The sequence below is a fragment of the Chamaea fasciata genome, unplaced genomic scaffold (assembly GCF_029207755.1).
Source record: "Chamaea fasciata isolate MVZ Bird 193981 ecotype frontalis unplaced genomic scaffold, bChaFas1.0.hap1 SCAF_5, whole genome shotgun sequence".
NCBI lineage: Eukaryota > Metazoa > Chordata > Aves > Passeriformes > Sylviidae > Chamaea > Chamaea fasciata.
Window position 1 is genome coordinate 38404527 of NW_027094090.1, and position 25601 is coordinate 38430127.

The following is a 25601-nucleotide window of genomic DNA, read 5'->3' on the forward strand; positions in this document are numbered from 1 at the left end:
TCGACAGTTGCTACCTGTAGCCAAATGATTGCTGAAGAACCCTTTGTGATGCTCTTAATTACAAAAAGCAGTTCATTAATTGCCTGTTATCCCCAGACTGGAAACATCAATATATTCTGTGTGCAGTTGGGGTGGAAGAGGGAATTAAACCTGCAGTAGTGGAGTACATAAAACTCTAATAAAGTACATGAGGAGAACTGTATTAAGTCTAGATAAATCACTGCTTATTGTGTCAGGAATGGAAAGACATTCATCACAATAGTACTTCAGAGTAATATCCTATAGTGGCAAAAATTTACTGATAGTTTTTCTTTGTGCTGCAGTTTCAAAGTTCTTTGATACATATTTAGCTGCCAGTTTGTAATAAAGGCTGTGTGTCAGTTCCATCAGGACTTCGTGCAAGCCCTAGGAATCAACTGGCCCCATATTGTAATCAGAGTAAGATCTCAGGAAGCTAATATCAGAAGCTCTATAAAAACGTATGGCAGGAACAGATTTTAAGAAAAAATACATAATTGAAGGTGTGGCATGTAACAAGTTGCAGTCTTTATACATCAATTCAATTTAATGCTCAGGTTGCTTTAGTTTTCCATTAGTTAAACAAGAGAAAGACTTTCTTTGTTTCCCAGTATATTTTCATTTCTGTGTTGTTAAAGGACTTCTTTTTGGCAGAAACAAAAATAATTTGTTGGAAAAGAACATATAGAATCATTCATGCATTTTCTGAAAGCTAGTATTATGTTGATGTTTCTCTATGAAGCTCTTCCATCTGCTTTTTTTCTGTAAATTCCAAGAGAAATCTTAGAAATGTTATTTTTAGAAGTTGTCACTGGTAAAGCAAGGATTTCTTAAGAACAAACTTTTGGCAGATTTTTAATTTTTTTTCTTTTTGAAGATGGATTTTTAAAAATAAGCAGCTACCTCAGTTATTTCTGAGTAACTGCTAATTTGAAGTTAGACCCCTTCTTTAATGGGTTTCTCTTCCTAGTGCTAGTTTTTTCTTCTGATATTTTTATAAAAGCTTTCGTATTCCCATTTGGGTAGCATTGCTTCATGTTGCTTCTTCTCTGGTGTTATCTCTTGCCTGCAAGGCTTGTCTGAAGCCATATTACTAATCGGTTTCTTTCCCTTTTTTTTTTTTATAAGAAAGGACTTTTTTAACCTTCGAACTTTTAACTCTCTTTGGTCATTTCTTTTTCCTTACATTTTTCCTTTTGAAGGAGCATTGAATTCCATTATACCTCCTGGGGTGTATTTTAAGTTTGACCAGCTTTCCTGTATTTCAGTAGTTTAGTTCTTCGGGTTTGGGGTTTTTTCACATTTCCAGCTAGTTTCATTCTTACACTCAACATCTTTTGGTTTGCTCTGCTTGTTTGTTTGACCAAAGAAAAATATGCCAATCTTTTTCCTCTAGTTGTACCTTTTTAGGATAGACTATAATTCAAAATAGGCTCTGATTCTCCATTTTAATAGGCATTTGATTCTATTAGTTACTCAGCAACTAGCTATAGGCCTTTCCATAGTGATCCCCTCTTCTAAATTTATTGCCACAGTGGTTTTGATGGTGAGATTGTAGCTCACCAATGGTTCCATTTTGAAATTTTACTACTTTTCTGTCCCTTTCTGTCTCTGCAGTAAATATGAGAACCTACCTTTGCTGTTTACATTTATGAAGATGATTGCCATTCATTTTCTGGATTGGTTTTGTGGTCTAAGTTTTTTTTTCCTATGTACCACTTTTCAATAACTCTGTCCTCTTCCAGCTTAGATTTCAATCTCTTCTAATATCAGAGTAAACCTAAGTTATATACACTGGCTGCACTTTGGGAGAGAGGAACGGTAGTCAGGGATGAGAAAGAACTGTAAAAGGCTGTTGTCAGTATTCAATTTGGAGAAAAGTCTTCGACATACTGCTGCTGATGGGGGACATTCGAAGAATTATTTCAGCTTTGCCAAGTGGATGGTAACAAACATGACAGCCTAAAAGTCTGGGGTGTGAGAAGAGGACAAAGTTTCCCAAGATGGCAGAGACTTAATTAATTGCAACAGACTTTAAATGTTTTTGCTGTCTGCAGCTATATTTTTATTCCATCTGTCACCTGCTAGCCTGCTCTCCAATTTGAATATTTCATCTATCAGTGTAGGAAGTGGGGAAAGTATTTCATTGTAATGGGGAGCTTTTAGGTTGGGAATTTTTTTTTGCCCTATATAGTGAAGCCATTTATGGCCACCTAACATCTTTGTTTCTGGCTCACCTCTGAAGCTTAGTAGCTTAACTGGAGTAATTAATAGGCTAAAAGAGATGTGCCATTACCCATTACCTTCTCAGCAAAAGTTTGTTGTGTCATAGACTTAGTCATTCAAGCTCTAAGACTAAGAGTTATTTAATTTTTAATATGAAACATTGATAAGTTCCAACTAAGCTGTGGAAGCAATCAGCCATTTTGGATGCATATTGCCATTTGTATAATTTAGATGCAAAGTCTGCTTTGCTTTCTCAGACAAAATAGCATATGTTTTATAGAATTTTTGGAAAAGGATGAATATGCTCTGGGTTTCAGCCAGACTCTTTGTATTATGTGCAGGTGCTTTGGGACTTTAATAATTAGAGGATCTAATAAAAGAATTAGAGGAAAAGCCAGGAAAATTACTGCAACGTGGGTTCTCTTTGCCGTTAGAAAACTCAATCTTTCCTGTTTCACATAATACAAAATTGGAAACTTACAGGTTTATTTCAGCCCAAACTTACAGCAAACACATAACAGAATTGATGAAATCATTAAATCATTTATAAGTAGCCTCTCTCTCAAGATACCTGGATTTAATTGCTTTACCCTGGAAAATAAACACCAAAATCCCAAACCAAATAGTAAGCTATAATTGAACATGCAAGCAGAGCGAAGATCTGATGTTCCCTGGTTAATACTATGTCACTTACTGTTTTTAAATTGTCATAGTACAGTAAATCTACAGGGACTGTTTCTTTTTCCCTCGACTGACTGAAGAAATGGGTATGCTTTTTGTTGTGGGCAAATTTTCAGAAGACAAAATTGTGACCTTTTTCTCTGCTATACGCATCCCTAAGTCACACAAGATTTGAACAAACTCGAAGTGTTGCTTTTCTGTTCTGCATAAAACCCATCACTGTAAATCACCAATCAGCACATGATATCAGCATATCTCTGCCTCCATGTGTCCTGCCTGCAGGTGCTTGTCCAAGTGATGTGAGGATGTACTCGTGGTACACACCCATGAGTCAGTGTCTCTGTGTGTACAGTGAGGGATCAGGTTCTTGGTGGAGGAAGGAGGGGTGTTCACAAGCTGCTCTGCCTCTTCATGCTGTCACCATCTGTGCTGGCTCTTTGCCTAAAGCTGGTTGACTTTGAATATCACCTTAAAAACCCAGAGGTGTTAAACTAAAGAGGTTGATACCTTAAGTGGTTAGCAATGACACTGCATGAAAAGTTTTTAGCTCTTGAAAAATAAAGTATAAAGCTTGTCTTAGGAAGGTAACAGATGAATAATGACACTATGAGCCAAGGAGAGAAAAAGGCAGTGGAAATGTTGTAGTGATTATAGATATGTTCTCCAAGTGATTACGGATAAAGTTGTTTATCAAAGAATTCTGCAAAGATGCATTAGGTTCGAGAAGCTCTTTTGGCTCTACTGGTCTGATGAACTAGATAATTGAAAATTTACTCTGACAGTGTCATTTGGATCTGCTAATTATTTACCAATTTCTGCGTGACAGCATAGTGCTGTATATTAGACCTCATTTACATTATCTCTTACTGTATATTTCAGAAATAGAAATGAGCAAGCAGCATATGCTGATATTTTCCTTTTGTTGTAATTACAAAGGAAGGAAATATTCTATTATCACTCTGCCATCACCAGTCTTAGGAAGCATCCAGTATTTAATATTTAATATTTTTATCTACATGTACAAACATTCCCTGATACTCCGAACATCCCAGTGCTGAGTATTTTCCTTATTTTGAAATCAGGGAAAAAGAAGAAGAAGGGCTATTTTTATCTTAAAAATTGAAGAATTAGGTCTGATGGTTTTGTGGACTGGCTATCAACACTTTTAATCCTCCAGAGTTAAGTTTTCAAAAGTCATATACCCTTTTTTCCTCGAAAGCATTCATACATTACCTGTGCTTTGTTTCTACATTGTAAGACTGTATTCTTTTTATTAACTGTGATAGTTCTCCTCTTTACACCCTTACTTCTCATGTTATTGATGGGGCAAACAACTTCTGTCTGGCTTCTTCATCTGCTTCTTGCACAGTTTTTGCATGTGGTCACCAATGATGCTTCCATCCTTATGCTGGCTGTTTTCTCATCCTTTTGTGTCCTAAACACTATGGAAATTATAAATATTCTGGGGTGCAAAGATTTTAGTTGCATGCTGCTCCAGTCTGCAGGGAATATATTCAACTAAAATATTTGAGTATTATTTCTAGAGGATACCATAATACATCTTATGGTAACCATTAGTAAAGATCATCTGAGACAACCCCTGCAAAGTTAGCTATACAGCTATTATTCAAATTCAGTCAAAAACATCACCTAATGTTATTCCTCAATGATTCAGTCATGCTGGGTGGTTTTCCTTTTCAGTAGAATTCTTCCTTGAAATGGCATGCCTAAAATAGATAGTATATAACTGTTCATGAAAAGATTAATTGAGGGTATTTTGTACTGAGATACTGGGCTGTGAAATTAGAGATTGGGATTGGAAAGCCCCTTTGTTTCACCATGTAGTCTAATTCAGCACTGTTGCAAAATGATTATATTTGGCTGTTCTCAGTTGAATATTCTATTTCCCATAGTAAAGATTTTGTGTTATGCCCAGAGCATCTTGTTAAATTGACTCTTCTCACTGGGCTGGGTTTTTATATAGGTTTTGTCAAATGCAGTAACATGAAATACTAAAATAAAAATTAGCAGTAAACACTAGAAGGCAAGAAATTGCAAGGAATATCTGTGAGAGAGCTATCAGAAAAGAAGTCAGAGCATAAAAGGCAAAAAAGCAAAGCAAAGTAATATTAGAGCCAGGAGTCAATAATACAAAGATCATGAAGGAATAAAAAAAGTAATAGATTTCATAATCTTACTAATAGTGCATTAGAAGAGAGGCTTTTATGAGATGGTAGTATTTATGTCCATTTTGATAAAGTATTTATTGATTTTCTGAAAGGCAGTGGTTGATTATAAAGGTAAAATTAGCATTTGTTAACAATGACAGAGAGAAATGTTCCTTGATAAATTTATAATCTGATGTATCTGGACAAAACGAATCCTAGCATTCTGAAAGGAAAAGCAGGGAAACACTTTTAAACGATGCTCAGTGAATTCTCAAAGGCAGGAAGTTGGTATTAGTTAATTTGAGAAAATAAATGCAGAACCACACAATGGGAATACGACCTACAGGGAATCAAGAAGTCATTGTTTAGTAATCCTGATGCTTTATGGAATAAATTCAAGTGTATATTATTTACATAATCTCACATGTGAAGACGGCCTGTTACATTTGGCAAACAGCCTGGATATGATGAAAGAGAAAATGACAAGCATATTTCTGCTTTCTGTAGTGCTACTCCCTTGCATTTGCTTTAGATTTTTGGAAAAAACTATTTTATAAAGCTTTCAATACCACCTCCCACTGATTGATTTCTGCTGTAAAATAACGGAGGCCTCCCAGACCTGGTACATGAGAACTCAGAAAGAGCTCATTATCTAATCATGGAGAGGAATCTCCTGACTCACTTTGTGGTGTTATATAACTGTGCACACTGTAGGTGGCCTGCCTATTAAATGCTAACCCCCCAGAGCAGGTTGTAATAAAGGCTGCTGAACAAAATGGTTAACCAAAATGAGATTTAGCAATTTCAAAACTCTTTTTGGCACATAAACCACAAAGAAACGGGAGAATTATGGTATTTTGCAGTGATTGTTGTCACTGGTTACATTTTTAATATTCATTGTGTTGTTAATATATCAATAAGTTAATGTAAATATTAATAGAATAATGAAAAAATACTCTCTATAGTAGCAGAAAAATTGTTAAGTTCTGATCCATCAAATATCTGAATATCAAATTAAATTTGAGCAACTCACAGTAAACAGATTAGAAAACAGTGAGAATGAAGTTAGGTAAAATAATTCAACCTAGACCAAAATAAGATAAATTTTTCAGAATGCTGTTCCCAGATTCCATTTTTCTGCAGGCTATTTCTTGAAAATAACTACAGCTACTTCTTTAAAATCTTTTCTTTTAATCAATATTTTTTACAGCAGTTGAGATTAGGTTGTTTATTGTAGTGACAACAATGTCGATGAACTCATTCGGCTTTAATGATTTGATTCTGGCAGCAGCTACTAATTCTGCTTACCATGATATCTAAGGTTTTGTACAAAGGTTAAAGATAGAAGAGGCTCCTGGGATGGCTGACAGGATGGATTAGTGCTGCTGAGCCCTGCAGGAAAAGGTCACCACTGCAGTACACAAAGGAGGGTTGTCACTGGGGGAGGTGAAGTCACAACTGGCCTACAGAGACAGCTTTGGGTTTGGGTAAATTAGGCATTGGCAGGAATAAGTAGGATTTGGTTGTTCTCTCCTGCTTATCTTTGCTTTTGCCTATCAACACTGCTTCTAATCTTCACTGCCAGGCAGCCATCATGTCAATGAGACTGTCAGCTGTTCTTCCTTCTCTCTCCTCCCAATATTATTTGTTTGTGTCATTTCCAAATAGAACATGTTGAGCCAGCAGAGCACTGTTGGGTGAGCAAGGGGAAATAAAAGATCTTTTTCCACTGGCAGAGATTTTTAAGCTATGGAAAGTTCCTCTTGGGTTATAATTTTTTTTGGAAGTTGCATACAGTATTCTCCTCTCATGTGTGGCTCACTGAGATTTCACGTTCAATTCTAATAATGTCTGTGTCCACTTTCAGTAAGGGAGTAACTGAAGATCTCATTACTTAGGACTTTACATGATTAGTTGTTGGGGTGGAGGTTCTGGGCAGATCCATAGGACTCTGTAGCTTGTCATGGCCTTAGGAGACAATTTCTCAGTTCCACAAGGTAATCTTGGCTATGAGATATGGCTTGCTAGGAAAACGATGGCTCAGCTGTTCACCCTGAAATGTCACACCATTTCAAAGGCTTATCTTTCACAGTGCTGCATGTTGTGAACTTGCTAGGCTGTACATTGAAGCCTACATACCCAGTAAGAATATTATACTTAAGTGGCAGTGCATGAGAAAGTGGCAGTTTGCAAAATGATGCCTGAATTATAAGAAATAAGAAGTGATTGCCAGCTTTTGATTTGCATTTAATGGTACTGAGCTGCAGTGAGATGAAGGCTGCTATCTGAATTTGGTGAACTGATTGTCTGGTCTCACTTAAGAGGGCCAATTTTTTCAACACTGGAATTCTCCATCTGGGAGGTGGAGAATTTTTTTCTTACACCAGCTCCATGATATGCTCTCTTGTCAGTCATTCAGAATGTTCAGATTTTGAGGATTTTTACTGACCCTGTATACTCCAGTTCTACTGCAGTATGTTGCAATGTAAAATTTAATTTTCTTTTTTTAGGGGAGCAATTGCAAATAGACAACAGACAATAGACAATAGACAATAGATAATAGACAATAGTCAATAGACAATAGACATTCCTTTCCAGTCCCAAAAAGTAAACTTCAGTGTGGAGAGTAACCTGTTAAGAGTTGTGGGTCACAAACACCCACTGAATTTAATGACATTGCAGAGAGAAGACATGGTCATGAAAATGCAATTTAGTGTTTCTACTTGTCGGTTGTCACCCAGCAAGAACCACCTAGGGTGCATTAAAACAGGCAGAGGAAACCAAATGGCTAGTTTGAAGAGCTGTAAGCCAGTGAATTTAGTTTTGGAACACGAAAATTCATCAGATTTTATTCCCTAAAATAATCATCAAACACAACCTTTCTTTGGGAAAGCTGTCAAATTTGACGTACCATACATTCAGAACCTGACACAGAAATTATTAACTTTCCCGTGGAAGGATCTTTTCAAGCAGCATTAAACAGGGCATTTTAGCAGATTCTCATTAAATTTTCTTCAATATTTGTAAAGTTCATTGATTTTAGAGTAATAAAAAGCATCAGTGTATAAAAGATGAAGACTTAGTACTCAGGAGTAAACCAACTCCTCTCCCTTCAAACTTTAAAAGTAAAAAGAGGGTAAGAAGTTAATTCAGGTAATTTAAAGTGGCGAGTTAATCTGTCTCATATTTGGGAGCAATAGATAGAAACAAAGAAGTAATAGGAGACCTCTCTGCTTTCCCTGCTCAAATGCCTCTTTTGTCAGAATTTTAGGCAGATTGTCTGTCAACAGACTGAAGGGTGTGCAATAGCTGGCGAAATCAGGACATTTGATGGTGTCCTTAACTGCTTAAGTGTCATAGTTTTAGACATCTCTGGTTGAGAATTTTGATCTCTGTCTAAATCCTACGTATCATAAAGAAAAATGATGTTGCATAATATCAAGAAACTTGTATTTTGAATCACTCAGAAGTGCTGAAAATCCTCTGCATTACGGTTTATTAACAAAGGCAATCTTCCTTCTCTAAGGAAGGTCTTAGGAAAACGCTAATCCTAGGGGGAGGATATTTAGGGATCATTTGTGGCTTAGAACATAAAGGGCTTTTATTTTTACTCTAATATTAAAAATGTATATTTGCATTATCTTTATTCATTTCTAATTCTTTTGAAAAGGCTAGTTAGGATCAGGTATTTAATTGTGCACAGGTTTACAAAATATATTCCATTGTTTTCAGTAGGTGTTTTTAAAAATTTGTCAAGTTGGTTTATATCTCAGTTTGTTTCATTTCTTCCCCAAGAGACTTCTGCTTTTGTGTCTTAAGTAAGAGATTTTTTTAAAAAAAATTACTTTCAGCAATTGAACTATAAATAAAATAGTGAAAATTTCCTTCAGACAAAATCTGATAAATGTTTTTATACCATAAAACACAAGCTAACAAAAAGCCAAAAAATGGTTAGAAAAACCTTAAGTGTAGAATTAGTGAGACAAAAGGCAAATAAACAGAGAATGAAGTATCAGTAGATGTCAGAAAATTTTTTGCTAACAAATAAATATCTTGAATTCTACTGACAGACTATTTTGATAGTGGAAAAAATAAAGATATAATGAGATGGACTCGCATTCTGCACAATCTACAGGAGAGCCCTTAATAGCTTGTTTATTTTCCAAGTATGCGCACTGCAGCATTCCCAAGTGCAAGCCATCACATTTGACAGATTTGAGAATGACCAGAGGCCTGAACCAGCAGCTTGCCATTTTCAACTCTGCCAAATGCTTTTAATAGCAGAGTAACAGCAAAAAAAGTGGGGGCTAAGTGCCTTGTTAGTCCTGGGAGACTCTGAGGCTTTGCTGTGTTGCAGACAGACCATGCCTGATTCATACCCAACTTTTAATAAGAGGAGGAAGGAGTAAATTTCCAGTTTTTCAGAGAAAAACCTGAATAAGTGAATGAAAATCCAATGGAGTTTTCTTGTTTGCCACAAGAAGTAGTCCTGTGAGGTTTTCTGTAATTATCTGTACCAACCAGATTCTCTTTGCTTTATTTGGGAGCACCTGCCAAGAGCTGGATAAGTCTGTTTGCAGACTACTGGAACTGGCTTCCAACTTGAACTTTGATTTGGCACTCCCATTTTTACTCTTCACCAGAATTAATTACAGTGACACTGTGGCTTCATGCCTAGTTTTCTGTAGAATGAATCTGAGGCCAAAAGCAAGTGTGTGCTTAAGCCAGTACATGTATCAGGTGCCTCAGCAGGGAAAGAGAATACCAAGGGAGGGGAAGGCCACACACAGAGCTTCGCTGCTGAACACAGACTACCCTATGGCCACTTGACTGCATGGCATGTCTCCAACATCCAGTTTTCATATTGTTTTTTAAAAATGAACCTTTAACCCATTTAGCTATCGCACTCTAAAAAAACTCACCTGTATTTAAGTATCTCACAATCAGAGCATTAGAATGGTATTACTTGAAGAAGACATGAATTTCACATGGATTTCTCTTAGATGCAATGGCAGTGTTAGAGGTGCCAGTTGAAAATCAGGTATTTGAATGAAGGATAAGAGAGCAACCATCTCTATTAAGGCAGTGAGTTAGCAAAACGTGAAGTAAGGTCAGAGGTCTTCTGACTGTTCTCTCTGGTGTTCTCCTCCTTTAGAAAAAGCCACAAAAATAGCAAGGCAGTTGAAGAATTTCCTCTGTGATAGTGCTGCCCCTTTGCCTTTGCAGCAACTGAAGCAATATAGTCAAGAAAAGAGAGTGGTGTTTGTTGCAGGATTTTCTTCTGCGCTACTGCAGAGGAAAATGGTAGCCATCATTCCTTTTTCTAGCAATGTAATACTGAAATAAATGTAGTTTTTCTCAAAGTTGGTCCTCTCCATTACATTTTAGCGCAATAATCCTAATTATTACCCAGTATGAGAGAGGTACCCCATTACTAAAATTTTAGTTCTTCAAAACCATTTTAGGACATTTTGTGGTTTTTATTTATCCCAGTAATGCTGTGTCTTTCCTGAAAAATGAAATGTTGGGGGAATTGCGTATGGATATGGGGACTTCGTATAAGGAGGAAAGCTAGATGTTATAAGCATTGATTATTTGTAGAAGAGCTATCATATCAGTAGTAGTACATTTTGTATATGCTGGGGATTTAAAAGGGTAAGTTTACAAAAGATTTTTCAGCCTGCCATAACTTTTTCTCACTACTGCGATACCTTCTGCCCTTTAATTTTTGCTGCTTCTGGGAATTTTATGTGGTCTTTCAGAGAGCAAAAGTTATCTGAATTTTAGGTTAAATGGGAGAGAACAGGGCAATTTCAGGTGAAAAGTAAGTAAACAAAGTACTTGACTAATGTAAAGACAGCTTACTTTCTCTGCTGGAATTGCATGGGAGGGTTTTTGCTGCAGGCCCTGTGCTGCTGTCTGTAGTGCCCTTTGCCTGGCACTGTGTGTGTTTAGGGCAGAGACGATACAGCAATTCAATTCTCCAAACTCCACTCCCTGCTAATGTCTAGAGCTCTGACCTTTGTAGGTGACATTCACCCTTTTTTCATGCAGGATTTGAGCTTGGTTACCCTCTTTGCTGCAGTCCACCATACTTCCACAATCTCTTGCTGTCTGGTCTTTTGTTGCCTTTCTTGCATCCTAACTATTTCTGCAACATTGCGTTTGAGAATTTTAATTCTCAGTTCTCCTAACAGGTGGTAAAGAGGATTCTTGTCATTTCTGTTCTCTTTCCAGCAGGACTACAGGCTTCATGCCTCTACATTATGGTATTTTCTCTTTTTTTCATGTAGAAAAACTGAACTGAAAGAACAGTGAGCATGCATTCTTTATTCCTCTTTCCTTGATGATTTTAGATCCACTTCCCCACTTTCACAGCTCGCCTGGGTTTGGGGTCTTTTGGGTGGTAATAATTAATACTGAACTTACTCCTTATATTACTTACTAAAGTCAATTAAAAATTCACACAGCTGCAAGGATACCTTGCACTTAAAATATGTCTTGCTTTCAAGCCCAGTGGAATCATCATCATTTTGGAGGGACATTTAGACTGGCTCAGAGATGAGGTGTCTGATGCAGCAAAGTGAGCTGCCTGGAGAGATCCTCCCCCTGGTGCCTAGCAGGATGCAATGGGTCTGACAGAGCACATATGCCTTGAACAGACTAGAAAGGCCCATCAGGTGCCAAAATCTCTTCCTCTACAGTCTCTGTCTGCTGTTACCATTCCTCAAGCACACTAGCGTGGCCATGGCCGGCTGGGGTGAACCAGCCAGAGGACTTTTGTCTATGTCATTCACGACTTCTTTGGTCCTATCACACAAAATTCTATTTCTGCCCCTTTGTGTTGACGTCAGTGTGCTTCCCAATCTTCCAGATTCTCTTAAAAACAGCCAGAACTGAATTCCTTAAATTTTTGGTGGATTTTGATATGTTAGGGCAGTAAATCCACTTGGACAATTATTTATGTGTCTACAGGGAGATCAGGCATGATTTTTCTGCTGCTGAAAATGTTTCCAGGCAGAAATGTGTCCCCTTTTTAAAAAGGGACATTTCCTCCCACATTCCTGCCATTCACACCACACCCGTGTCAAAAGTGTCTTCAATCCATGAGCCCTATTATTCTCTTTCAGTCGATCTGGCAATAATGGTAATTTCAGTACTTTCATCCCCAGGAAAGAGAGAACTCATGGTGAGATACATTAGTGCAGCCACCTTTTCAGCTGATAGGGGTTCTTTTAATGAGCTGCTCGCTGAAATTTGAGCTAAAAAGCCAAGGGAATTATTCTGTTATCCAGAAGAAGGACTGCAACTTTCTAAGGAGATTGGGTTCTTCATTTTTTGAGGAGAATTGTTTACAAAACAGAAGGTAGCAATGCCCCCAAGAAATAGCTGTCAATGTACTAGGAAGAATACAAAGTTGTTTAGTGTGCATAAAAATTGGTTATCATTTTTTAGTTGTGCATCTTTAGAGATTTGATAAAAATATGTCATTTCTTTTTAAAGGAATTTTTCATATTTTGGCTTTGGTTTTGCATTTAATTTTGAGTGTTTTGTTGTGTTTTATTTTAGTTTGTTACAAGAGAAATTCAAATATGTTTCATTTAAGATAAAAGAAATGATCTTTTAAAATTTTGGGTTCCATTTTAGGTTATCCTTTAATATTTTATTTATACATTTTTTAATATGACTAGTATATGTTATAATATTGAAGATGCTTCAGTTTATTAAAAGGTAGTTTTTTTCAATGTTAAGTCATTTGATTTGAAATATCAAATTAAGTAAATTGAACCATCTGAAAGCTAAGAGACAAAAAGAACATTTGTAGTGTCCTATTACACCTGTTTTCTCAGTGCAAGAAAGTTATTTCTGATTTTAATACGACTAAGTATAGATTGACTGAAACTTAAAAATTAGTTCCTAAGCCATTCCACTTTTTGAGAAAATCTTTTTTTTTAAAATAAATTTTAAAGATGTTTCATTTTCTATTTAAAAATAGTGTATTGTCAACTATATTTTATTTGAAAATTTCCACCTATCTTTATATACCCACAGCTCCACGGTAGTTTACTTTTTATAGTTCAGAAACCTGAACAGTTTATCTGGCCTATAACTTACTCTTAAATCCCTGCCTTTTCCAGACTTAAAAATTGAATAAGGATTAGGTTGAAACCTCAAGTAACAGTTCCCTAAGTGAGCTCCTACCCTCACTGGCAAGATGATAAACGCATGGCACAGGGACTTTTTAAGATATTATGGGACCAACAAGGATTGGGTACCACTGGCATATAGAATAAGAAATGTGTTTGAAAATGTCTAGTAATATAATCAATTACAGCTGTGATCTCTGAGCACAATTAAATTGCTATTACTGTCAATGACTGCAGTTAACAACCATATGAAAAGCAGTCATGTAACATAAGGTGCAAATAAATAACGTTTAGATTTTCTGCAAAATCCTGGCTCAAGTCAGGATTCAAGATGATATTAAACCTTTCAAACAGAATTTATCTTAAACTAAGCAATGTCAATATTATAAATTCCAAGATAGCCCTTTAATGCAGAGCAAGAAAATCTTGAACATTTGAGTTATTGAAAAAATATCAAATATCAAATAAATGCTTGGATGGCTAAACCTCTGTAAACAAATTAGGTTCTGAAACTTGTGTTTTCTAAACTCAGCGTCCTGGCCTTTGTGGGCGAAAAGGCTAGAAGGTCTTGAAAATCTCCAAACCTCAAACCTGAGTAAAAATGTTCCATGAACCTATTTTTTAAAATGAGACTAAAACTACACTTGAACTGCATTAAGCTTTTGGGTTTGCTAATTTATAAGCAGTCTGATTTTATGTATAGAATCATGAATGTCTGATGTATTTAATACATATTGCACATTTCCTCTCAGAAATACTTCTGCTTTGCCTCTGTCTTCATGTGGCTATTTGCTTGAGAGTTAAGAAATATAATTTCTTGACCTTTTTGTTTCTTCAAAGTTTTATTAAAATCAGCCAGTAGTTTTGTCCAGACAGCAGTGGTGAGCAAGATTCTGAAGGCCAGATGCACAGGGAGCATGACCACTGAAACCTTTATTCCTTACTGATGCTGAAAATCAGGTCATGCAGATGCAGGAGAAAGTCCCTTCCCACTCTCTGCTAAAGCTGCAGTAGCCTGGATCATTACTCAGCAAAATTTTGGAAAGAAGCAAGAGGTATGAGATATAATCCTGGCAAATAAAACCAAGAAAAGAAGGACCCTTGTGTTCTGCTTAACTTGACCTTCGCCTGACAGGTTGTTGCGATGCTGGCTGCAAGCAAGTTATCCTGTTAGGCTGCAGAAAATAGGCTTACCTTGTTATCTGAAAATATTTGGGTGGATCAAGCTCTCAAAGAGGTTCAAGGGGGAAGGTTTTTATTAAGAACCTCTTCAGGCCTTGAACTAGCACCTTTTCCCATAGTCACAACTTATTGCTTAACTCAACAAACCAGCACCTTCTCTTGAGACCTGCAGGGGAAAGGCATTTTACACAAGGCCATGTGTGAGGAAGCCCATTGCCCCCCCTCCCACTGAACTCACTTAACACTTTCAGAGGCACTGTTTTTCCAACAATTCTCATGTGTTTAGGAATGCATCCTGAAGCTGGAATGCTCTACTTGGATGGTAGCGCAAGGCTGCCAAATCTGGGACCATGTTATGGTAATGGAGTTATTAGGGAATGTTGCAATGAGGTGACAGGGATAGGAGATTGCTGCCTGCCTACACTTGTAAAAGATGATTTTTAAAAACCCAGTGAAATTACAAATTTGGTTTAGTCTCTGTCTGCCACATCTTCCCATTCTAAGCAAATGTGTTGTAACAAATATTCGTCACAAACCAACACCACTCCAAATTTTGCTGTACCACAGCAACAAAGCTGTATAAAACTGCTGGATTTAATGCTACATCACGGAGATTTATAGGATGAGTATCATGACCAGAATGAAGGCAGATTTACTTATCATTCTGCTAACATAGATATGTGCACTGTTTTTTTCAGATTGAGTTTAATCAGGTGCAGACAGGAAAAATAAATTTCTGCTACTGCTCATAAGCAAGAACAAGACAGGTAGCTCTAGCAACAAAGATGCATGAGAGGCTGTACGCAGCAGAGGAGGTTACCAGTTAATCAGGACTTTGTCATTGGGCAAATAATTACTGGGAATAGTTCTCCTCTGAATAATTATCAGGAAGATCTTCTTGGTTTCTTAATATGCTGTAGAGACAAGGTTGAGTAAAGAGGTTTGATATTTCAATACCTTTCTCCCATCTGAAGCAGATAACTGACAGTTTGCAAAGGTGAATGGCAAATTCTGCTTATCTCAGGATGTTTAATCGGCTGGTTTTGGCATGAGTTTTCTTTAACTATAAATGCAGATACCATGAGATACTTCTTTCTGTTTAGGGTATCTCATTTATCTTTTCAATTTTGAGGATGAAAATTGGCCACATGCAAGATGAAGAACGAGATTTTTACTTCATAAAATGGAGGTAACAAGAAATAATAGGGCTTTATATTGCTTTGTAGCATCTGAGGAACTACGTGGGCAGTTTGTATTTTATTTATATTCATTCAATGAATGTTAATTAACTTGTCTGAATCTGCATTTGAAAAATGTACACATCTCTTGCATCCAGTGTGTAGAAAACTTAACAAACAGCAGCGGGAAGATAATTCCATCAAAAGATTTTCTCCCTTGGTTTGTTATGATATTGTCAACAGCTCTTGATGGAATTACTTTCTTGCATCTCGTTTCAGCCCATATATTACTATTTTCCAAAGATTGTTCAAAATATAATTAAAAAGGGATGCTCTTTTTGAGCCTCTTGTAAAAAAACCCAAGCCTGTACATTCCAGAAATAAAATATCTTCCTAGTTGGATATTTATTGTTTTATTCATTTGCCTAAATTTCATTTTACAGAATTCCTTCTTCTGATTGTTTATATGTTCTGTTAGGAATTTAGAGCTAGGTAATGCCTTTCTTCTGTCCCTATCATGTCAGATTAAGTGTTGTGTTCAGAAATAAGTGGAAACCAGAAGGGTTTCTGGCAAAGATTTATTCAGATCCTGCAGTGTGGTATGAAAGTTTTGCAAGGTGTGTATAATTATCTCAAGGAATGTAAATCTTCCATTAGTTCATTTTCTTTTTTCCCTGCTGGGTCTAAAACCAAATTATTTCTTAAGCACTTATTAAATGCTTGGAAGAATATGGAAATTAACTGACCTTGCAAAAATGCATTTTTCTTTAATTGTGTTCTTAGGCTAGCTGTATTTTCTTTAGCAGGATATAATTTTCTAATTGGATCTTCTTATAAAATAAATTTCTAACATGAAATAAAAAAATCCTTGCAAAGTGACACTGCATTAAAGCAAGTGCATAAATGCATTCCTGTTCTTTTTAACTCTAAACAATTTTCCATTGAATATGCTAAGTGCATCCATTTTGAAATGTACATTGCATGATTTTCTACCTTAAAGACTCCAAAGTGATTCAGGCTTAAGGCTCCAGCAGTTGCCTTGCTTTGGTATGACAGGTAATGCATTACACTTGCTGAGGAAAAAGTGGTGAAGTATGAGTCCAACTGGCTATGTTTTAATTTCGCTATGAGCATAGAATAGCTATAAGGAAATTTATGGCTCCTGCAAGTTTCTAGTTTGATTCAGGGCCTGGGTTTTGGCTCTTGCAATCTGTGGAATGAGGGAAAGTATTGATTTTACAAACTCTCTGCCCTCTTGAATCTGTCTGTGAAGGGTCAGTGTAGCTGTTTCATGAATAATGAGCAGTTGAGATCACACTAGAAGATTTAAAAAGGATTAATTCATATTGAATTGAACTTTGATGGAGAAATTTTGCCAGCTGATATATTGGCATGTTAGTGAGGAGTTGCTTTAAGTAAAACTGTCCAATTATTTTCTTATCTTTTCCTCTTAATGAGCTACGAGATCATTTCTGTTCTCAAAAGTCAATTATGGAAGTAGCTATAAAATCTTTAAATTCAGCTGAATCCTGCCTTACTCTCCTGAAACATGACCTGAAATATGGATGTCAGAGAAGAGAGTTCATGGCAGCAGCCCAGAATGCATGTTAATATTTCCTTCACTGCTGTGCTGTAGAGAAGCAATGAGCACCTGCATGGAGTGTGTTGTGGAGGCTGATTTTTGCATTTTGTTCCCTATTTTATGGATTTACGTGTGCAGAAGTAGTTTAAATGCTGTCTTCCACTTGCAGGGCTTAATTTGTGTGAGTAAAGGTGTACTAAGTTCAAACTTTCTACTGTGGGCATATAGTTTCAGTCCTTTACTTTGCTGTTATCTCTCCAGTCTTTCCTGCTTACCCTTTGGATGTACCTGCCTTTGTCTGTTGAGTACCTATGGGATTAAATGCCGACCTTTTATTTCCTGACTCACATTTAATATAGATGCCTTGCACATCACTGGCACAAATTGTCTTACATCCCACATAGCTGTTCACCTCACCTAAATCAAGGGATTTTGTATTTTTAGAACACTGTAATTTAAATAAGTATCCAGTGTAACTGAGGATATCCAAGTCCTATCCGCTGCAGTAGACTACTGTACTAGCATCTTATTTGGCAAACATGGAAGTGTGCTATACTAATCAAAGAAATTCCTGGTGTTTCTCATGCATCTACTGTTTCTATGAAAAATTATGTAGTGACATCCAGAGGTGTAAGAAAGGGGCAGGGAGACCTGAATCATCTATGGATTCATTGATATAAAACAATGAGCTGTGTGCAGGCAAAGTGTTAATACCTTACTTACTACACACCATTGATCTGCTGTTAGTATGGATTTGTAGATCCTGAAACATTCAGAAGTTAAGTTTCTGTTTCTCTCTGAATGTTACTTTTGTGTCATGATCTCAGTTGTCTTATTTGTCCTGTAAGACCATTCCCTCCGGCAGGAGAAATACACTTGGGCACCACCCTGTATGTACCTGCTGTGGCCATGAAGGATTTAGAAGTGTTTAAAAAGGCTTCACAATTTGAAAGCTCCAAGTTACTACTAAACTACTACTACTAAAATTACTAAGAAGCAAATAAAGGTTATTTTGCTAAATGTGTTCCGATTCCTTGAATCACAAATTCATACAAAAGTCCCTGGGGCTGTGTGAGTTCCATGGGCATTAGCAAGAATGTGACTAAGGATTTATCATCCCTAATCAAGTATCTATGTCTACTGCTGTGGTCTAAAGCTCTTCCTGTACAGTACAAAACATGTGACATATACAGTGCTACTTTTCATTCAGCTACAAACCTCCCTAGAGAGAACAGTTATTCTGATTAAATGATTACTTTAAGAGGAAAGATTTCGGGGTGTTTTTTTTTTTTTTTAGAGCTGTATTTTTGAAAGCTGTTACTCCTGCTTCTGCTTGTAAAAATGGGTAATGAACCTAAGAAAAAAATGCAACCAACTTGTCAAATTGTGCAAGGACTTGATACATTGAAGAAACCATCGTTGCTCTCGTAATCCAGTGCATCTTTACTTTCAGACATTATGCAAAAATACAGAAAAATGTTTTGCATATTATCTGCAGGTCCTCATTATGTAGGCTAAAGTCAAATTGCATCTTTGTCCTGAAGCTCTATTGCTTGCCTGCCTGATGTATGAAATAATGTCTTATTTAGTATAAAATATTCCTCATTTGGTTTGTATACTTCAGTTAGTGAATTAAAAAAATACTCCGGATACTTGTGGAAGGCAAACGGAAAAGTTTTATGAGCACAGCTGTGTGCAATTCATCTCTCTATTTGAGGATACATGTTGGAATGTGTTTGTAATCTTTGTTTAGCTCTTTTTTAAGCACCATGTTTTGCCTTCAGACACCTTGCTATTTCCAGAACATTATGTGGTAGGGAGGTCAATGAGAGGATGATTATGAGATCTTTTCAGTACTAGCACACACTAATGAAAGTGAGGCAAAGAGTGATAGTGGAGACTAACCAACTGTGTAGATAGCAAGTTGTGGATTTCTCAACTTAATGGAGTATTTGATATGGTCAAGGAGCTGAAATGTTGCTTGAAGCATTTTGTGAAGCACTGGAATGTGTTCAATATTCATAGAAACCTTTGCCAATTAGTGACAATGTCTTGCATCAAAACGGGCAAGAATTGTTCAGATTTGAAATATGCAGGCCAGAATTAGAGGATGAGCTTTAGCTAGTGCAAATTATCTCATTGGCATAACTAATACATCAAAGAAAAACACAGATCTAAGCAGAATGAACACTGGCAAAGTTACTGCAAATAGTCCGGGGAAAGTGAGAGGGCATGAGGTATGTTTTTGGATGAAAGCTGTAACAGAGTGGCCAACATTTTAACCATTTTTGTATGTACTTGTCTCCATTCTACAGACGTAAAGCTGAGGTACAGCAATAGTAAAGCCAAAAAAGGCATGCTGGGTTTTGACATGAAATTTGAGTTGATAGTAACCTAAATTTAAAGTTTCCCTGCAGCAAAATGTAGGTTCAAAGAACATATTTCCCTGCATTACATCTTTGCAAGTTGAATGTGAACCACTAAAGTAAATTAGAAGCTCTTCCTTGGTGCAGATTTATTTAAAACATTGGTTAAAGCAGTCACCTTGCAGATTGCAGGGGGTCTGGTGCACCAGGGGCTTCATTCAAGCTTCATATAGTCCCTTTTGTTACAGAACTTTCAACTTCTTTGAATGAAGACAGAAGGCATCTTTCCTTAATGCAAAATTCAGATTCATCCCTAAAGCAGACCTCTTACAAACACTACATTAATTGTTTCTAGAGAAAAAAATAATATGTGGTAGTGTTATCAAACACTGTGGTGTTATATGCATTCACAATGGGAACAGTGACGACTGGGCTGTTTACTTGTTCTCTGTTTGATGATTTGAACCTAGACAAAGCAGAATGAGCTGAGCTACTGAAAATAAAAATCTGTCAGGTACATGCAAGCAATGATTTTGAAGACAATTCTGAATTATCCAAGTTTAAGAAGATTTCTCTGAGAAATAGCAAAATTCATATCCTTAATGAGAAGATTGTGTCTTGCTGAATATCAAGGTTCTTCTCCAGACCCTCTTGGGATCCAGGGATTTCTCAAAAAAAAAGTTCCCTGAACTTGTCAAAACAATGCACTCTTCTCTTAGTCTCAGCCTCCCAGATAGTTGAACGCCATTTGCTGACATTTTCTTTTAAAGAAATCAGCCTGAGTCTGGCACCAAGAAAAATGAAGCAAATTCTGTCAACATTACACATAGTTAAGACATGGTTTTTAACAGCAAAATGGTGTAATGCGTTAATGAGCAGCAGTGCTAACCTGACCTGTCATAGACTTTGTAGAATGTGTAAAAAAGAGAAAAGTAAATGAAACATAAAAAAAAAAAAAAAAAAGGAAAGATGAATCTCAGCCACTATATTAAAATATAAGTGAATATTGTTTCTATGAAGGGTAGGAGGAACAAGAACTAAAATTAGAGTTTGCTGCAGACTCCCACAAATGGGTTTTCAATCTCAAAATGATGCGCAATAGTTTTATCAGATATTTTTCTCATGATTTGACTAGTTTAAAGGATACCTTAATATGAGTCATCAGGGGTTTTTTCCAAATTATAAACAAGGCGTTTTCATTATCAAAAACATAATTACTTGTCTGATAGCGACTCTACTATCTGGAGTTGGGGAAGCAGGTCTTTAAAAGTAAAAACAGTAAGTACTGAAATAAAAAAAATTAGCTTGCTATTTAACTTGCATGAGCTAGTTAAAATAACCCGGGATAATATATTAAAATGTGTAAAAACAACAGTCTTCATTGCCAAAGGGATAGCTTATATGGTCTCTTCTGTTGGAATTTTTGTTTTTTATGATGTCTTTTCAAAAGGCTAGTACAAAACATTGTGTCAAGTAGGCATCAGTTTCTGTAACAGTCTTTAGTACATGCCAGAAAGAAAGTGGGTTCCAATATTCCTGGTTTTATAGGCATACTGAATATTGTCAGAAATTTTGGTGTGTGAAAGCCCCCAAATTTATAAAACATCTGAAGCACCTATCATAAGAGAAAAAAAAAATCCAGGCAAATACAGTGATGACTCTGAAAGGTCAGTAGTGGAGGTGTCAGAATGATCTTCTATACAACTTACAAGATGGCCATGAGTGTTCTCTGAACCCACTAATAATCCACTGGTGAGTGAGGTGTGATGAGTGTGAAACACCACAGGGAAGCCATAATGGAAAACATGATCATAGTAATATCTGCCTGAAAACTTCTGCTGTAGAGAACATAGTTTATTTTGTGAATCGGTTGAACTATTCCAGAATTTAGAACACGTAAATTCTCTCACAGAGAAAAAGGATCATAGAATGAAGTATCAAAAATTAAAACAGAGTTATAATAACAAAGGGACATGGGGAAAGAGGATGAAATTTGATCCCCTGGGTCTTAGGTAAAGTCAGAAAGCTGATGGTCATATATTATTTGACATGACTGTCATACATTAAAAGCTCATGTTCCTTCTGGAAGTATTTAATATATATAATTTGGGATCTGGTTTATGATTTTTTTTTCTTTTTTAAAGAGTAGCATTTAATGAGGTAACATTATCTTTTTTACAATATAATCACATTTATATTATTTATGTTTTTATCCATCCTTAAGGTTCTCAGTCTTAACACTGTTCTAAAGCTATATTCTCATGTGGTACACTGTGTTTTATTAATGCATTTTAGCATCAGTGAAATTCTGAATCACATTAGACAGTGAAAAACACAGAAAGCCTAAATGACTAATGCTTCAGAGATGGTTCTTAGATGAATGTGGACAGCCTATTATGTATGACATTATAATTCTATTATTAAATCACTCGCGTTTATCACCTGGAAATGTAGCAGAAGACATATTTATCTGTAGTCATTGTACTCAGTGGTGGGAAGTACAGCACTGTAATAAACTCTTGCCCTCTGAAATATGTTTGTCTTGTCACTGAGCTGGCTAACTAATGTGATTTTCTACCTTTTGCAAAAGAAAGGTAATGTTTTCTGCAGTTGCTATGATACAAGACTAGTGCACTGAACCTTCTGGTGCATCAGCACACATTGTGTTCCATGCAGTTTCCTGTCGCTGCTGCTGTCTCCTAAAACTCCAAGTGTAAAATAAGGATACACAGATATTTTTCTTTTTTTTGCTCTGAATGACTAGTGGCAATAGTACTAAGCTTTAATTTAACTAGGGAATTCAATTAGATTTATTTTTCTAAAAATCATCTCAAGAGGCTACAGCAAAACAAGGGTAAAATGCACTCTTGTGTTTGGGACTTTTTCAGCAGGTGTAAACACCTAGCTTTGTCTTTCTAGAAGTTATAAATCTAGAAAAGGCTTTATCAACCCCCTCCCCTCTAAGAGAGGAAAAGACAAAAAAGAGACACCTTCAGTGGACATTTTATCTCACAAACTCTGAGACATTTTAAGCCAGGATGAATTACCTCCTGGAAGAGGCTGCTTTTAATACTGGTTAGAGAGGACACCTAGATAACTTAAATGAAATACCTAACTCCCAAATACCTAAAATTATAGGAGATGAATCCCATTGAAAATGATAAGGTGAATTTTTTTCAAACTTTTTGGCCTGTGAATAATCCAAAACAAGATGAACAGGTGGAGATGTAGCAAAATACTGAAAGTGTAATGGTGTTGTTGGCAATAAAATAAAAATCAAAATGTAATGCCATAGAGTAGCAATTCTGTAGAGAAAAGTCTGACAAATACAAATCAACCTCCCTTTGTGCAAAAGCAAGGCTTTTGTGAAAGTTGGTAATGACACTTCTGTAAGAGCAGCCTCTCTCTCATTTGCATCCTTCGCCTCAATCTCCCAAAGCGAAACAGGTGACAGACTGTGTTTCTTCAGAGATGTAGAACATATTCTCTGTCAGCTCCAGTGACTGTATTCTCAGGGATTCCTCTTTTGATGACATTACACCAGCTAGACAGAGAATGAAGATGAGAAAATAAAACTTTTGAAAATACTCACTTCTTGCTGACAGTGGATTAGTCTGCAAAAAAAGATACTGGGTTTTTTTATGTAGCCTGGCAATTCATCAGGTCTTCTCCAAGATATTAATTATGTTTTGACTAGAAGTATCAGGTAAGCTTAATGGATTTCTTTGCTGGTGTACTGAATGTGATTGCAATGAAGCATGAAATGAACTGTTTTAATGACTTCTACTTAGACCTGATGTTAATTTTTTTAAGGACACCTGCATCTTTCATTAATTGAACAAGCAACCACTTGGCTGTGAGTGAATAATTAATTTAAAAGTCTGAAGAATAATATTCGTTGTACCTTAGGAAATATTACTGAAAAGTTTCTGGTGAAACACTTGAAAAATAAGTAATTGCATCTATTGATTTTGAGATGCTTTCTTCCTGTTGAGACATATGTGTAAAGTAGATGTGCTCCTTTCTCTGCAGCTGGGATGACAGCAGCTCGGTTAGCAGTGGCCTCAGTGACACTCTTGACAACCTCAGCACAGATGATTTGAATACCAACTCATCTGTCAGCTCTTATTCCAACATAACAGCCTCTTCAAGGAAGAACACTCATGCCCAGGTGAGTAGCTTTCTTGCCGTTCATTGCAACAACCCCCAAGTATGCAGGATAACAAAAGAAAAAGTTTGGTATCAATGCCTCTAAACAAAGTATTCATATCTTGCAAAACCCTCTATTACACCTGAATGCAAGAAGCCGTAGACTACAATGACCCAACCCTGGACTGTGAGCTGGCATGCCAAATTCCCTGCTCCCAGGGCATGCATTACTGCTGAAGGTGGTGGCTGGCAAGACCCAAACCCTGCTGTACCCTAACAGAAAACAAATGCAATATGATTGGATCTGTGGTCGTGGATTTCCATTCACTTCAGCTCATTTGGAGTATCTCTTTCAACAGATAACACGATAAAAAAAAATTGTATTTTTTTCTTTTTATGAGCTGAAACACATTAGGGAAGTATCGTTGTTCTGTCCTTTCAAATGGCAGAGATTGTCTTCTTCCTGCTTAGGTCCAGGGATGTACGTGTCAATGCAAAGTGTCAAAACAGAGTTCTTAATAGCATACAGCCACAAAATATATACATAATACATATATGTGTGTGTGTCTGTGTATGTAAAGCTCTTGAGCCAGGTATCCAGGCATTTCTTCCCAGCTCCTCTCAAAATTGCAAGTGATAGAGAAGTCAATACAAAATCCTTGCAGAACTTGGTTCCCTCCAAAAAAGAAATAAAACCAGAAAAGTTTGTCTCAATAGGCAAGTATTGTCTGCCATGTCATCTCCTGTTTACAAGCAGGGAACTTTGAGACTGAACACTCAGCATTGGGGAAGAGTGGCTGCCTCTGGTGATTTGATGTCAAGTATTTGGGACACAAGACTGACACTTCTGATTCCATTTAGACTCCTGCAGGCAGCCAGTGTCTGCAGTTCAGAGGTCTGTTTTGTCGAGGAACATTGTAGCAGACTCTGTGAACAGGAGAAAAACACATATTGGTGATTTCCCCCAAATGATAGGGAAATATAGTTACTTTTGGAATGAAAATTACTTTAATCTCCAACAGGACTGGTATCAGACCAATGCTGTATTCACGCAAAGATAGTCACTCAAATGCCAACCTTCTTCAGCCCTTACCATTGCCTTTCCTGCTCGATCAGGGATTTCCATGGTTGCTAACTGGAGATCAGCCTCTTCCCTTTCACATAAACAGTAATGGCCAGGTAGTTCTGGTTTACTTGTTCCATTGCGTAATCATCAGGACTGGGAAAGCTCAGACTGACTATTTAACTCTTTGTGGTTTTGTTTTCATTTGGATTATCTCATGTTCTAGCTGCTCTATAATAAGCATCTGTTTTATTTGCAAATTGTTTGCAATAGAAAGAGATGCAGTGCATGTTCAAATTTTACTTTCATTCCAGAGTTTCTTTATACTATGAATACTAGGAAAAGACCTTTATCAGGTATGCCTTTACCAGGCACGTCAAGCACAACTCGCTGTATTCCTGTAATCCACTGTATTGCTAGCTGGCAAGCTCAGTCAGAACCTGAGATGAACAGAATAGCCATTTTGCTTTTTTCCAAGAGGCTTTTAGAAAGTATTGTGCTACTCATTTTATTTAAAATTATGCAGTTTGCTTTAAAAACATGAACTATGTTTTTATTGTCATTAATTTTATGGTAAAATGTCTGTAAGCATGTCGTTACATGTTACACATGTGCAACAATAACTTTAATGCAAACTGTCTTTTGAAGGACCCTACAATATTTTTGTAGATATTTGCTTGGGCTTTTTTCCCATTAATCCTTACCCACAATCCATGCTAGCATGTCCAAAGCACATACGTCATTGTGGACATGCAGAGAGCTTTAACATTTTTTACACCTCAGCTGATGAATATGTAAACAGGAACTGATTTTTCTGTCAGTGATCTAATCGGTATTAATC

The 25601-nt window shown here is 36.6% G+C and overlaps 1 protein-coding gene across 1 annotated transcript in view; it reads left to right on the plus strand.

Moving 5' to 3' along the window:
* NAV3 (neuron navigator 3) overlaps positions 1-25601 on the plus strand; it is a 252084-nt gene that overhangs the window by 162676 nt on the left and 63807 nt on the right. The window contains exon 13 of the mRNA XM_066183294.1: positions 23581-23719. Coding sequence (XP_066039391.1) covers positions 23581-23719 — 139 coding nt within the window. The remainder of the gene's footprint in view (positions 1-23580; positions 23720-25601) is intronic.